This window comes from Nannospalax galili, unplaced genomic scaffold (genome assembly GCF_000622305.1).
Source record: "Nannospalax galili isolate Female #2095 unplaced genomic scaffold, S.galili_v1.0 scaffold648, whole genome shotgun sequence".
Lineage (NCBI taxonomy): Eukaryota > Metazoa > Chordata > Mammalia > Rodentia > Spalacidae > Nannospalax > Nannospalax galili.
In genome coordinates, this window is record NW_008360311.1 from 6,725,490 (window position 1) to 6,738,646 (window position 13,157).

The 13,157-nt window shown below is 43.5% G+C and overlaps 1 protein-coding gene across 1 annotated transcript in view; it reads left to right on the top strand.

Annotated features, from left to right (window-relative positions):
* The window catches only part of Cenpf (centromere protein F), a 51,514-nt gene that overhangs the window by 580 nt on the left and 37,777 nt on the right, over positions 1-13,157 (top strand). Inside the window, exons 2-7 of the mRNA XM_008824860.3 lie at positions 1,302-1,486; positions 2,469-2,665; positions 6,901-7,022; positions 7,381-7,472; positions 9,014-9,302; positions 10,415-10,617. Of these exons, the coding sequence (XP_008823082.1) occupies positions 1,325-1,486; positions 2,469-2,665; positions 6,901-7,022; positions 7,381-7,472; positions 9,014-9,302; positions 10,415-10,617 (1,065 nt within the window). The 5' untranslated portion in view covers positions 1,302-1,324. The remainder of the gene's footprint in view (positions 1-1,301; positions 1,487-2,468; positions 2,666-6,900; positions 7,023-7,380; positions 7,473-9,013; positions 9,303-10,414; positions 10,618-13,157) is intronic.

A 13,157-nucleotide genomic window follows, 5' to 3' on the forward strand; every position in this document is an offset into this window, starting at 1 on the left:
GGCCTCGTGATGGACGGAGCAGGACTCGGTGGAAGGCCTTTCTAGAACCTTCGCCCCCCGAGACCCCGTCTCTTAGCACTTAGCAGCGGGCGCGGTGTCGAGATAGGTCGGGGTCGTTGAGGGAGAAGTGGGAGGAGGTCTCTGCAGGGGCGCGGGCGCGGGCGCTAGGCTCCGGAGCATCGGGTTTCCGTTGTTTGGCTCCGGTCTGGACCGGGCCTTGGCCTGTGGAGCCGGTGGTTGCGGGGTTGGCTGCGAACAACCGAGTGTGACTTGGAGTACCGTGCTTGTTCTCCTGAGCGCAGGCGCTGCAGGGGTCCTCGCGAGCGGGGCTGAGCCCTCCTCCTCCGGAGGCCGAATGCGCAGCTACTGTGGGGGCGATGTGGGTGCTAAGATACTAAGTCTGCCTGGAAAGGACGGCGCCGCAGTGCTGGGCGCTCGGTAGAGTGTGGCTGCGGGCTGGGCACGGCCACAGGCGCCTGGCGTGGTGAGGGCGGAGGGTCTCCGTGGGTCGGCCCTGCCCACGCCTACTCCGCCCACGCCCGGCTCAGGAGGAGACGGGCCCCTTGGCTTTCGGGTCGTAGGCTGAGTCGAATTGCGAGGTGTTGACAAGACGCACGGAAGCGGGGCCCCGGTGCCACCTCACTATAGAAATGGCAGAAACCGCCTTTGAGTTGCCCGAGGTCATTGATCCTGCCGGTGACTGGGACAGGGCTGCAGGGCCCGTGGAGTCCCGAGCCTTTACCCCTTTCGGGTGGTTCGCAGTAACACGGTTAATGTGCCCTTGGTCAATGATGCATTATTTCAAGACGTGACACCGGCTCGGAAAGAGCTGGACTGTCTCCGAGAGAAACTGGTCAGAGACGATGGCCTGGTTCAGCATCTCAGAAAAGCCTTCCTGAGGACCTAAGTAGTGATCACGCTCATGATACAAAGGAAACTTCTAGCAAAACGTTTTATATCATGAAAAATAGAAAGCAGGTAGCAATGGAAGAAACCAGGACGGGCTGTAGCGATGGCTCAGCTTAAGGCTGCTCTTGCAGAAGACCCGGGTTCAAATCCCAGCACCCACCTGGCACCTGACAACCATCCATAGCTCCAGTTGCAGAGATTCAGTGCCCTTTTCTGTCCTCCGAGGGCGTTGCAGGACACAGGTGCATGTACATACATGCAGGCGTAACACTCATACACATAAAATAAAAATAAATCCCCCCAAAAAGAAACAGGACTGAAAATAGGGAAAATGAAGAGGAAACCAGGTAAGCATGTTGTGCCATCTGTTTCCTCTGATCTCTCTTTTTCAGTGTATTATAATACACAGAACAAAATGAGCTGGGCACTGGAAGAATGGAAGGAAGGTCTCCCTACAAGAGCTCTACAGAAGATTCACGAGCTTGAGGAACAGCTGGACAGACTGAAGAAGGAGAAGCAACAGAGGCAGTTTCAGCTGGATGCGCTTGAGGCTTCCCTGCAGAAGCAGAAGCAGAAGGTATGGCCAGCCCCTTGAGACAGTTCAGTCACGTGTGGATTGTTTCTTCTATTTCACTGCTTTCTTGGGGAGAAGGGACCTTTCCATCTTTAGGTAAAATCTTCTCTTCCTCTTGACAGATACTTTAAATTATCTCTGATTTTCTCCAGCTGTGACTTTTATTTTGGCCTACTTGTTTATGTTTAGGACTGTCACTTTTTTTCTTTTTTTTTTTTTTTTTTTTTTGAGACTGGATGTCCCTGTAGCCCCAGCTGTTCTGGAACCCACTATGTAGACCAGGCTGGCCTTGAACTCACAGAGATCCACCTGCCTCTGCCTCGAGTTCTGGGATTAAAGGCGGGATTAAAGGTGTGTTCGGCCTTGCCTGGCTCTTGTGTTTGAGAAATGCTTTTTTTTTTTTTCTGCCTTGTTCGGTAAGTCCCTGGCTTTAAATCTGGACTGGGATGCTGTTTCTGACATTTACAGTTTAAGTGGATGGACATTGTTTTCTGACAGTGAGCTGTTCACTTTGGTGTTCCCCAGCATCATCTGTGCAGGAGCACTAATTGAAACATAATACTTCTTTTTACCTCGGTGTTAGTCAGCAAAGTAGTAGTATAGCCAAGGCTTGTAAAATAATCGATTTTGCTTATGAAAGAATTTTCTGATTTCTTAAAATAACTGACTTTAGCAGTGAGAACTGAGGATAAAACTAGTTATACAGTTCATTTGGTTTGAAATTCTCAAAAGGATGTTAAAGCCTCTTCTTTTAGGATGAGGGAATGTACCCCTCCCAAAGTGTATAGTATGAATTTTTCATTGATAGGCCTCCGAGTTTGGTCATTTAGAACTTCTGTGGTCATGCAGTGTGGATCTCTGTCTTACTAGTAGCATATCTCAGAAAGTTGGACGTGTTAGACTTAAGATGTACATGCCATACTTGATAAACACACAAAACACAAAATAAGAGACTTTTTTTTTTCCCCCCTCAACAATCTGTTAGGTTGAAAATGAAAAAACGGAGGGTACAAACCTAAAAAGGGAAAATCAAAGATTGATGGAAATATGTGAAAATTTGGAGAAAACAAAGCAGAAGATATCTCATGAACTTCAAGTTAAGGAGTCACAAGTGAATCTTCAAGAAGGCCAACTCAACTCAGCCAAAAGACAGATAGAGAAACTGGAACAGGAACTTAAGCGGTAACTATTGAATGGTATTTATAGTGTGGACATTGTATTTATCAGATGTATTAGGGTTTGAAAAATAATGGACAGCTTTGGGAGGAGGCGTCTTCTGGCCTCTGTGGGCACCTGCGTGCGTGTGGTATGTATGCATAACACGTAAAATAGAAACAAGATCTCCTTATTATCGGGGTTGGAGAGATGGCTTAGTGGTTAAGAGTACTGGCTATTCTTGCAGAGCACTTGGGTTTGATTCCCAGCACCCACATGGTGGCTGCCAGTTGTCCATAGTTCCTGTTTCAGGGGACTCCAACCCCCTCTTCTGACTTGGGAATTGGATAGCATGGGTGCACTTAAACACATGAAGGGAATACACTCATACACATAAAATAATAAATAAAATATTATTGAAATTTTTATTAAACATTCTACAGTTAAAGATGTTAATGAAAATTTTAATGGTATCTAAACATGCTAATTTAGAAATGTTATCTTTTTTTTTTTTTTTTTTTTTTTGTAGACCAGCGGGGCATCCAATTTTCTTGCCTCCCGTGTGCATGCAAAAGCCTAGAAATAGTGTCTTCTAATGGCAGCATTTTGCCTCTAACGGTATTATAGTAACTAAAAGTAGTTCAATAAATGGCCCCAATTGTAGGCCCAGAATAGTGGAGAACAGAACCCCAGAGACTAAAATAAACAGGAAGCAGTTTATTGCACCTGTACAGTGACCAGAGAGATTTCTCAGAAACAGGACCCCCAGACCAAGAAATGCTTTTGTGCTTTGTGTACAGTTCAGTTTCTGTGTCTCCCACATATGGTGATGCACATGCCCTGATGGAGTGCTCTGTGCTGCGGCTACGACAGGCAGAGCCGTGCAGGTGAACTTAGGCGCAGATGGTGCTGTGCATTTCCTTTTCTTTGTTTTGGGGCCATGGGGGAGTGGTCCTGCTGTAGTTTAGCAGTGTCAGTTTTAATAATGTAGGCATAAATGTTTGGTAATACTTTAGGAATAGATGTTTTATGTACATTTTTATATTTAATTATAGAGTACCATTTAGTAACAGCATTTGTAGATAAATGTGCTTAGAAGTGTACAGGAACACAACCATTATGTATCAGCATTAATATCAGTGGCATTACTTTTCTCTCTTGTCATTGTGGGTTAGGACATGTCTAGAGCACGTGTGCTGGAGAGCCTGGGTTGTCAGCTGACGCCTGGCAAAAGAGAACCTCCCTTGGGAATTTCCTCTTCCGGACTAGCCTATGACCATGTCTCTGAGATGTTTTCTTGATTGTTGAGTGATGGGGGGGTGGGAGCAGGGGGCAAAGCCCAGTGTGCGTGGTGCCACCCCTGAGCAGGCAGTCCAGGTGGTATGAGCAAGCAGGCTGAGCACAGGCGAGTTGGGGCAAGCCAGTAAGCAGGGCTCCATGGCTTGTACTGCAGCTCCTGCCTCCAGGCTCCTGCCCTGAGTTCCTGCTCTGGCTTCCCTCAATGGTGAACTGTGATTGGGTCTCATAAGCCAAATAAAGCCCCCCCCCCCCATCGTGCAAAGAGTTTTATCATAGCAACAGAAAGCTGACTAGAACAGTGCACTTGGTTTAAAAATATTCTAATTCGGTATGGTGCTTACTGATGTTTATTAGTTTTAAAACTACAAATATTTGAGTGTAGATTAAATAAGAGCTGTTGGGTCCAAAAACTTGTAAATACAGTTTTCAAATTCTTACTGATAACTTTCCAATGCAGCATAGGAAAATACTTTTTTTCATTGATGGCCACTGATGACATGTCTGCTTGGGAAGATCCCAACCATTTCAGTATTTGTCAAAACTTAATGTTTGTAATCTTAGGATTCAACTTACTGCAAGAACAGTTTGGTGCTTTTTTAGTGGTAGTTTTTTTTGCTTGGGGGAAGGAGCAATAAAAGGAGAACTTAAAGTCAGGGAGGGTTGTGTTTAGGGTTGTAGTTTTACTCTTTAAAAATAACAGGTTATAAAGATGTAAATTTGAGGAGAAAAAGCAAATTAAGTAAAATGAAAATTTTCACTTGTTTAATGCGACTATAACATTTTTATTACACAGTGCTTTGCCTACTTTAAATTCAGCTGTTAAGTTTTAATTTACTGAGTTATTTTCAGCTTATAAATTGCGTTGTCTTAGACTGAATCTGGATCTTCAGGAGATGGAGAGCATACGGTTCCTTCCCGGTGTCCTTCACTCAGTGCTGAGGCCATACTGAAGGGAGTACTGCTTACATGAGCCGTTCTAATGGGATGGTATTTGCTCAAGTATTCTCAGACATTAGAGACTTGAAGTAACCGGATCTTTAAAACAAGATGAAGCACTCTTTTACATGACATGTTTGGTTCTGAAAGGCGTTCAATGAATGACAGAGATATTCTGTATGTATCTATAATACTTAGAATCCCTACTCTGTTTCTGAGACGAGAGAGACCCATCTTTCCCCCATGTACTGGGGAGGTGTTACTAATAAATTGCCATTAACACCTGTTAAAATCAGTATTTGTCCTAGTACATTCTTGAAAGCATTCCTAATGTTATGTTTCTGTAGATAAGCACAGTGGGGCCTGGGGCATTTTGACTCCTTAATTAGCAGTGGTTGGACTCTGCCTTCCTGCCCTCACTTGCTGTCTTGAACAGAGACTGTACATACAGCCAGACTACCCTTACACCAGCACCAGCAATCTGGAGCACTCCTAGGATGCGCTGAGAAAACCACTTGATGGTCACAGCTCCTTTGGCTCCTGAAGGTTGCAGCTTTAGCCAGGCTGTTAGAAACAAGTTTACATCGGCTTTTTGCTATCACAAGCCCCAGTGAGCTCTAGATGACCCTACAGCTATTTCCCCTGGTGGTCCAGTTGTAGGACTGCTATGACTTGTGCTAGGAGGCATGGTTGTGATTGATCGGTCCAAAACAAGCCTCCATGACTCTGATTGGTGTTAAGAGTAAGGCTGTGGTTGTTCCTAACAGTCCTTGGACTCTTTAAGCAGGCTGCTCTGGCTTACAGTCGTCTGAGGGGTCCCTTCCTTTGCCTCCCCTGGAGGCTTAATATCAGGCTCAGTAAGAAGCTCATCTTGAAAACCCAGAATTGTCTACTTTTAGTAGTGTGGACTGAGCAGGTTAGACAAATACAGAGACAGAGCAAGCACAGTGGCAGTGGCTGATACTGGGCAGGCCAAGCTGAAAATGGCAGGCTGTGCAGGACGTAGAGAGACGGTAAGAAGGGACAGACTGAGACAAACCGTAAAATGATCAAGGAGCCAGAGAAGAGAGATTGCCAGCCATGCTTGTCGAAGAATTGCAGAAGAATAGTCAGGTATTCAGGGCCAAGGGTCCCAGACCCCAGCCGAGCCTGCAGTACTGGCTGCTGCCGAGGTCTGAGGAATCTGAGCTTTCTAGGCCCTCAAAAGAGCTGTCAACACTTGTAGTACACAAAGCCTGCAGAAAAACCACCCACTAGAGGGTGTCACTGTGGGCCATTGCTTCTGCTAGGTGCTGAGGGGAAGAAACTAAGGCTACCAGAGACCAGCACGTGCTGCCTGCCTGCCTGCAATTTCTGCCTAGATAAAGGAAAAATACCCTTAATGAGCTGATTGTTAATATTTCCAGCCATAATCTTTCTAGACATGCTACACTCATTTCTGTATCTCTGTAAAAACATTTCGTTACATCTGTTTGGTACATGTGTGTCATAGTGTATTTGTGTCATGGAGAGTGTGGAGGTCATTGGACATCTTATGGGAGTCAGTTCTCTTCCTCCACCATGTGGATCCCAGGGATCAAACTCAGATTATCAGGCTTGGCAGCAAGCACCTTTATCCACTTAGCCATGTTGCCTACCCAAGTCTATATTATGAAATGATTATCACAGGCATTGTCACCCATTCTCATAACTTGAGCCCATATTTTGGGATATCGCTTGTTTCTGCAGGTCTGGGTTCTTTTCATTCTGTGCCTTTTGCTTAGAACAGGTTTGCTTGGAATGCATCTCCAGCCTACATCTCTTGGCTGCTGTACAGGTCCTCATAGGTCTTCGTAATAATACTTTGAAGATGGAGGACTACATTTTACATCTGGTAAACTAGCTCTTACTAAACGTCTATTGGATAAATGGAACGGTTAGGACTTCTTAGGATGGGTTTCTTCATAAGCTTTGTTCTGGACATGTATGGCATTGGTATTCTGTAGCCTTTGTTTTAATCTGTTGGTGTCTTGGTTCTTTTCTAACAGGTGTAAATCTGAACTTGAAAGAAACCAACAGGCTGCACAGTCTGTAGATGTGTCTGTGAATCCATGCAGTACACCACAGAATGTTCTTACAGCTCCGCTAACACCAAGTCAATATTACATCGGTAAAGGTTTTTATTTGGTATAAGTAGTTTTTAATTCTGCACAGTAAATGAATTAGTTCAAAATTTTAAATTTAGCTTTTAATTTTGGTGCCCTCCATTGCATGTTCATTTGAATATGGGAATTGTGTTGACCACTGATGGTCGGCATTAATTTCATTCGAAGGAATTCAGCTTCAGAATATGGAGACACCCCTATTTCCATGTATTTTGGTATTTGAGTAATTGGATCAATATTTTGATGTTACCCTACAATGATCTTTATGTTAAATATCAAGATTGTCGTTTCAAGACTATCATAGTGCTCTAGTAATTCCTTTATGACATAATTGACATAAAAATCGCATTTCATTTTGTTTAGGTTCTAAGTATGAAGATCTAAAAGAAAAATATAATAAAGAAGTTGAAGAACGAAAAAGATTAGAGGCAGAGGTTAAAGCCTTACAGGTTCAGGTGAGTTCACTGTGGTCCCTGCAGTAGAAGGTGCAACTGTAGAAATCCTCTGCTTTAGTGTAAGAACACAGTAATCTGCTTGACATAGGGCTCCCTTGCTCATTGGTGGTGATTATTATTTTTTTGTTTTAAAAGTAGGGGCCAGCAAGATGCTCAGCAGGTCAAAGCACTTGCTGCACAAACCTGAATTTGATCCTCAGAATTCCATAGTTAAAGGGGAGACCTGACTCCCGAAAGTTGTCCTTTGACCTCCACTTGGGTGCTGTAGCATGTGTGTACCTGCCCTCACACACAACACTGATAACGAAAACAAGCTTAAATAGACAGGAGAGAGCTGGGTGTGATACAGCGTTACCTGTATTCTCAGCACCTGGGAGGGCCAGTTAGATGGACCCTGAGTTCTAAACCAGTTCATGGTAAAGTTCCCCTCCCTTCCCCTCCCCAGCCACACCCCTCTTATTCTCTACATGCTCTTAACTCTGGTTCTGCTGTCACCAGGATTATTGTAGCAAAAGCACTGCTTTTCGAGAAGAATAAAAAGTAAAATTTTCTGGCTTGTCCTAGACATACATACTTCATTTGGTACAAGTTCTGCCTATGATACTGATTATAAAGTTAAAAGGAGTGTGAGTGTCTATAAACATTAAGCCACCTCCTATAGCAAGAAGAGTGCTCTAAGATTGATGCAACACCTGTCACCTTGTCTTGACTAATCAGAAAGGCGGCACACATTCGCTGGAGAACAGTAGACAAAAAATACATATATATTTTTAAAATATTTATTTTATGTATATGAGTATTGCCTGCATATATGTGAGTGTACCCGTGTCATGCAGTGCCGTGGAGGTCAGAAGAGGGTTCCCCTGGAACTGGAGTTAAGGACGGTTCATAGCCGCCATGTGGGTGCTGGGAATTGAACCCAGGTTCTCTGCAAGAGCAGTCAGTTCTTAACTGCTGAGCCATCTCCCCAGCCCCAAGAAATATGTATTATAAAACACCCAGATGGCATTTCTGGGGAGAAGTAGTGGGTGAAAAGTGAGATGATTGAGAGTTCTGTAGGTCGATGTTTAATTTCATTCTTTTTGTGTAAAAGTTCATGGGGAGGTAACCAAAGATAGGCAAAGGAAAACCAGTTTTGGAATTTAAAATGACAGTAAATACTTCTGGGAATAATGGATCTATGGAGTATGGGACCCACACCAAAGGTACCTCCTTATCAGTAGATGGTGCCTCAGATGGTAGTTGCTCACCCATTCAATGAGATTGTGTCACTGGATCTTGGGATTTAGGGTTTTCCTACACCTGTGAGCATTGATTCTTAGTATGCAATGGTAGTGTCCACATCTTAGAATTATGCTTTATGTTCTATCAGTAAAGAAGTAGCCCTGACTATTGAGACTTCCAGTCTTGGAATGTGGCTGAGCAGTAATAATTCCTGCATAGCAAGTCCTGGGTTTGATTTCCAGCACCGAAAACAATAAAAGATAAATTTTAAAAATTTGAGATCACCAAAGAGCTGTAAAGAGTTTCTGATTTTACAGAAAGTGAGCCAGCCTACTCCCCAAGTCACCATGAATCACCGAGACATCGCGAGGCATCAGGCTTCCTCATCAGTGTTCTCTTGGCAACAGGAAAAGACTCCAAGTTGCCTTTCATCTAGTTCTCAGAAGACTCCACTTAGGAGAGATGTCTCTGCACCTCACTTTTTGGAGGAAGAAGTAGTGACTCCTAGATCAACTCTGCAAGCAGAGAAAAGAGATGGCGACAGCAGTTTTTGTGACAACCCAAATCGTTCTCTTCTTTTGGATCAGTTCAAAGCCCGGAATCAAGGTAACTTCCCGAGATAAGTTTAAATGAAGTTTTCCCTGGATGATTTCAGAGGGGCTCTAGGAAATCTTACGCCTGGCATGAGTATCACATACTTTGTTAGATACATTTGTAGTTGATATCCCAAACTGATGGTGTGAAATTGTACCTTTTCTGTAATTACAAAAGACATCACAGTTTGGAAAGAACTTTGATTTGTATTGAAAAGCCTGGTGTTTTCAGCCCTTTAAAAGCAGGCAGAGAGACTTTGATTTCGTTTTCCAGCAGCAGAGTAGTACAGTTCGCATTTCTCATGGTTTTCACCTGGCTCCTGTTGAGGCCCAGGACAAGCCTGTGGTCTGACCAGCCTTGGCCAGAGGTGTGGCGTTTATCTGTCCTACACTGCCAGGCTGCCCATATGGGAGCAAATCTGTAACCTGGGCTGCTGTGCCACTCTGCAGCTGACAGCAAAACACACCAGGTGGTGTTTGGGAATCTCTTCTGTGGACTACGATAATTTCTAGTGCTATGATACATTGAGAATCATCATCAGTGTTTGCTGGTGAGAACTGTCACACTGCCAATGCCATTGGAACCAGTATTGTATGTGCTGAGGACAAAAGGGGGAGGGAATCATTGTTAACTGTGGCAGTGTGGGAGGTTCCACTGTCTTTGTCTTCTGTGGAGGCAGAGCTCCCAGGAAATACAGCAGGATGAATATTTGATTGCGTAGCGGTAACTTAAAGTGATAATGAGCATAAGACAGTTTCCAGTGTGGAAAACCAAATGGTCATTTTACAAAGGGCGTAATTGTTTGTGTTAACACTTCTTGTACTGTTCGTTCATAAGCTGCTGTTATTTTAGCAAAGCATTCCTATACTGCTCTGTGAAAACCTAGAAAATGTATTTCTCCACTTTCTATAGCATATTTGAGTATAATGTCAATAGATGGCAGGTGTCGAAATTGAATCCAGCAAGGTGATTTCTGTGTTTAATCTAAATTAGAGTTGTCTCATCAAGGTTTCAGAATAAAGTAAAAGAAGTGGTAAGTTGTGAGTGCTTCGTAGTCATATATGTATCTATAAATATCTATGTATAGAAGTGAATTGGAATGCAGTTTCTGTTTGTGGTTTAAGATCTAAGAAGCAAGGTTAATGAGCTGGAACTACGTCTACAAGGACAAGAGAAGGAAATGAAAGGCCAAGTAAATAAGTTTCAAGAATTACAACTACAACTGGAGAAAACAAAGACGGAATTAACTGAAAAAGAGAAAGTTTTGAACAAAAACGGGGATGAACTAGTGAGAACCGCAGCACAGTATGACCAGGCAGCAGCCAAGGTATGTAGCTGTCGGCAAATTGTGGAGAGGTCATCTTTTTTTTATGCTTAAGTAAAGAAAAAAACTTTTAGTAAAGATCTTTGAAGGAATGTGCATGCTGGTAGTGTTGATGTAGTTGAACTACTAGGCTTTTTTAAATCTGGGATCTATCCTGGCTGTGCCTTGACCAGTAAGCTTGGCCAAGTCACTGATGTGTTCCTGTCTAGGGGCCATGCACCATGAAGATAACAGATAGTGCTTGGCACAATACATGGCTCATAGAAAAGGCAAAGTAACAGCTGGAAAAGAGCTTCAGGACACCGGGTGGGAGTTAAACTGTCTGTCTGCTCCTGGGATTCAGTTGTCAGTTTCTTAAGGCTCCAAAGGTCATTGTTGAGGTCGTACTCCTTTAGCCACGTCTGCCCTAGTCTTCTGTGTTCTCTCTGTTGCTCATTCTCTCACTGATGGTCTGTGTTGAGTGCCTGTTGTATGTCAAGGACTTGTCTAGCCTTGGAGATAACAGCACCAAGAAAAGATGAAGTTCTAGCTTTCTGGAGGCAGAAGGTAACAATAGCACAGCAGTAAGTCCAGAAAGTAGTGCCTTGAGTAAAGTGAAAGCACCACAGGTGTGGGATGTAGTAACAAACACTGGGGAGAAAAGTGAATTGCCTTTTAAAACCACCATGATGCTTTGGTGTTTTCTGAACCTAATCTCTCTGGACTGAGTGGCGTATCTGCCTACTTGGAATTCCCTCTGTTCCACAGCTGTTGGCATTTTCCTCATCCGTGTGTGCTCCTTCCCAGATACAGCGTGAGACATTTTCTTCTGGCATCTTCCTCACATCCCTTTCAGTTTCATTATTTACATTCTAACCATATGGTTCCTACATTTGGCTATTAGAATCCTAAAGAATTTATTTTCAGTAAATGTTACTTAGGAGGTAATATGCAAAAGTTACTGTAATGGACCTGGTTCTGTTTGCTTTTTTTGTGGACAGACTCGTTTCTTCTTTAATTAAAATTAATATTTTCATTTTAAGTGTATGGGTGTATTCCCTGCATGTATGTAAGTAAACCCATGCCGCGCTATGCCCACGGAGGTCAGAAGAGGGTGTTGGACTTCCCTGGAACTGTAGTTATGGACAGTTGGTAGCTGCCATGTGGGTGCTGGGAGTTGAACCTGGGTCCTCTGCAAGAACAGGCTGTGCTCTTAACCACTGTGCCATCTCTCCAGCCCCCCCCTCCCCCTCTCTCCCCCCCTCCTCTTTCCCTCCCCTTCTCCTCTACTCCCCTCCTCTCCCATCCTCTCCCTCTCTCTCCTGTCTCTCTCTTCTGACCGGGTCTCCCTATAGCCCCAGCTGGCCTTGAACACACAGAGACCCACTTGCCTCTGCCTCCTGAGTGCTGGGATTAAAGGCATGTGCCACCACACCTGGCTTAAAGGTTTTCTCAGCTTACAGTTAGCACTATATTGGCTATTTTATGTTTTCCATCAATTATCAGACATTCTTGAAAATGTCAGAGATTATGTATGTCTATATTGTTGCTTTTTTATTTTCTAAATTCCTTCCAAGGCCCCTTTGGTCTTTGTCATGTCCTCTTTATTCCTAAAGGGTATCTCTGGACTGAGTTTTATTCCCCAAAGTGTTGACATTTGGGTTCTGAGCTCTGTCATCAGTACCTGCCTTCTTTCTTACTCAATTGATCTTTTTTAAAGTAATGTTCAGAATTCTATGTGTTGTGAAGGATAGGTAAGAGTGTCTATTTCATCTTCTTGAAAGTGAAAGTCATGCTCATTTTTCTGGTTCTACTGTTGGAGTATTGTACAAATCAAATGCTTCTTAATTACTACACTTAATTAAAGGCCTGGGCCTGTGCTTGGGAACATGCTACTTGGCACATGTGGAGATTAGAGGTTCTCTTTCCACCACATGACTCATGGGAATTGAACTTAGGTTGTCAGCCATGGCAGCAAGTGCCTTTACCCTCTGAGCCATCTTGTTGGCCCTTTGAAATTTTTGGTAAACAATGGCTAGATGCTTGAAGGAGCAGCGGAGTGTCAGTGGGACCATGGCCTCTTAGTTCACATCCTTCCTCTCCTCATTCAGACTGAGTATGTGATAATACTTTTATTTTTCTGAGACAGGGTCTCGCCATGCTGCCCTGGAACTCACTACATAGACCAGGCTGGCTTCAAACTCAGCAGAGATCCACCTGCCTCTGCTGGGATTAAAGGTTGGTGGCATCAGTGCTGGCTTTGTGATAGTGCATTTGTATTTTCAGTTAGGACTTGCTATTGAGTCCAGGCTCTGATAGATCCCAGATTTGTTGCTTTTGAAACTATGTAACTTAAAAAGATTGAGGTGGTTTTCATAAAAGATTTTGCAATAATATTAAGAACAAGGTGAATTTGTGGACAGTTATGGCTTATTGAGTTCTTATTAATTAAGCCAATTTTTTTTTTTTTTTTTTTTCTTTACTCTGCCTAGCCTGGACTCCCTGTTGTTAAAATTAAATTTTTTCTTTAACATTTTAATTTTGGTTTTTGGTGGGGGAGGCGG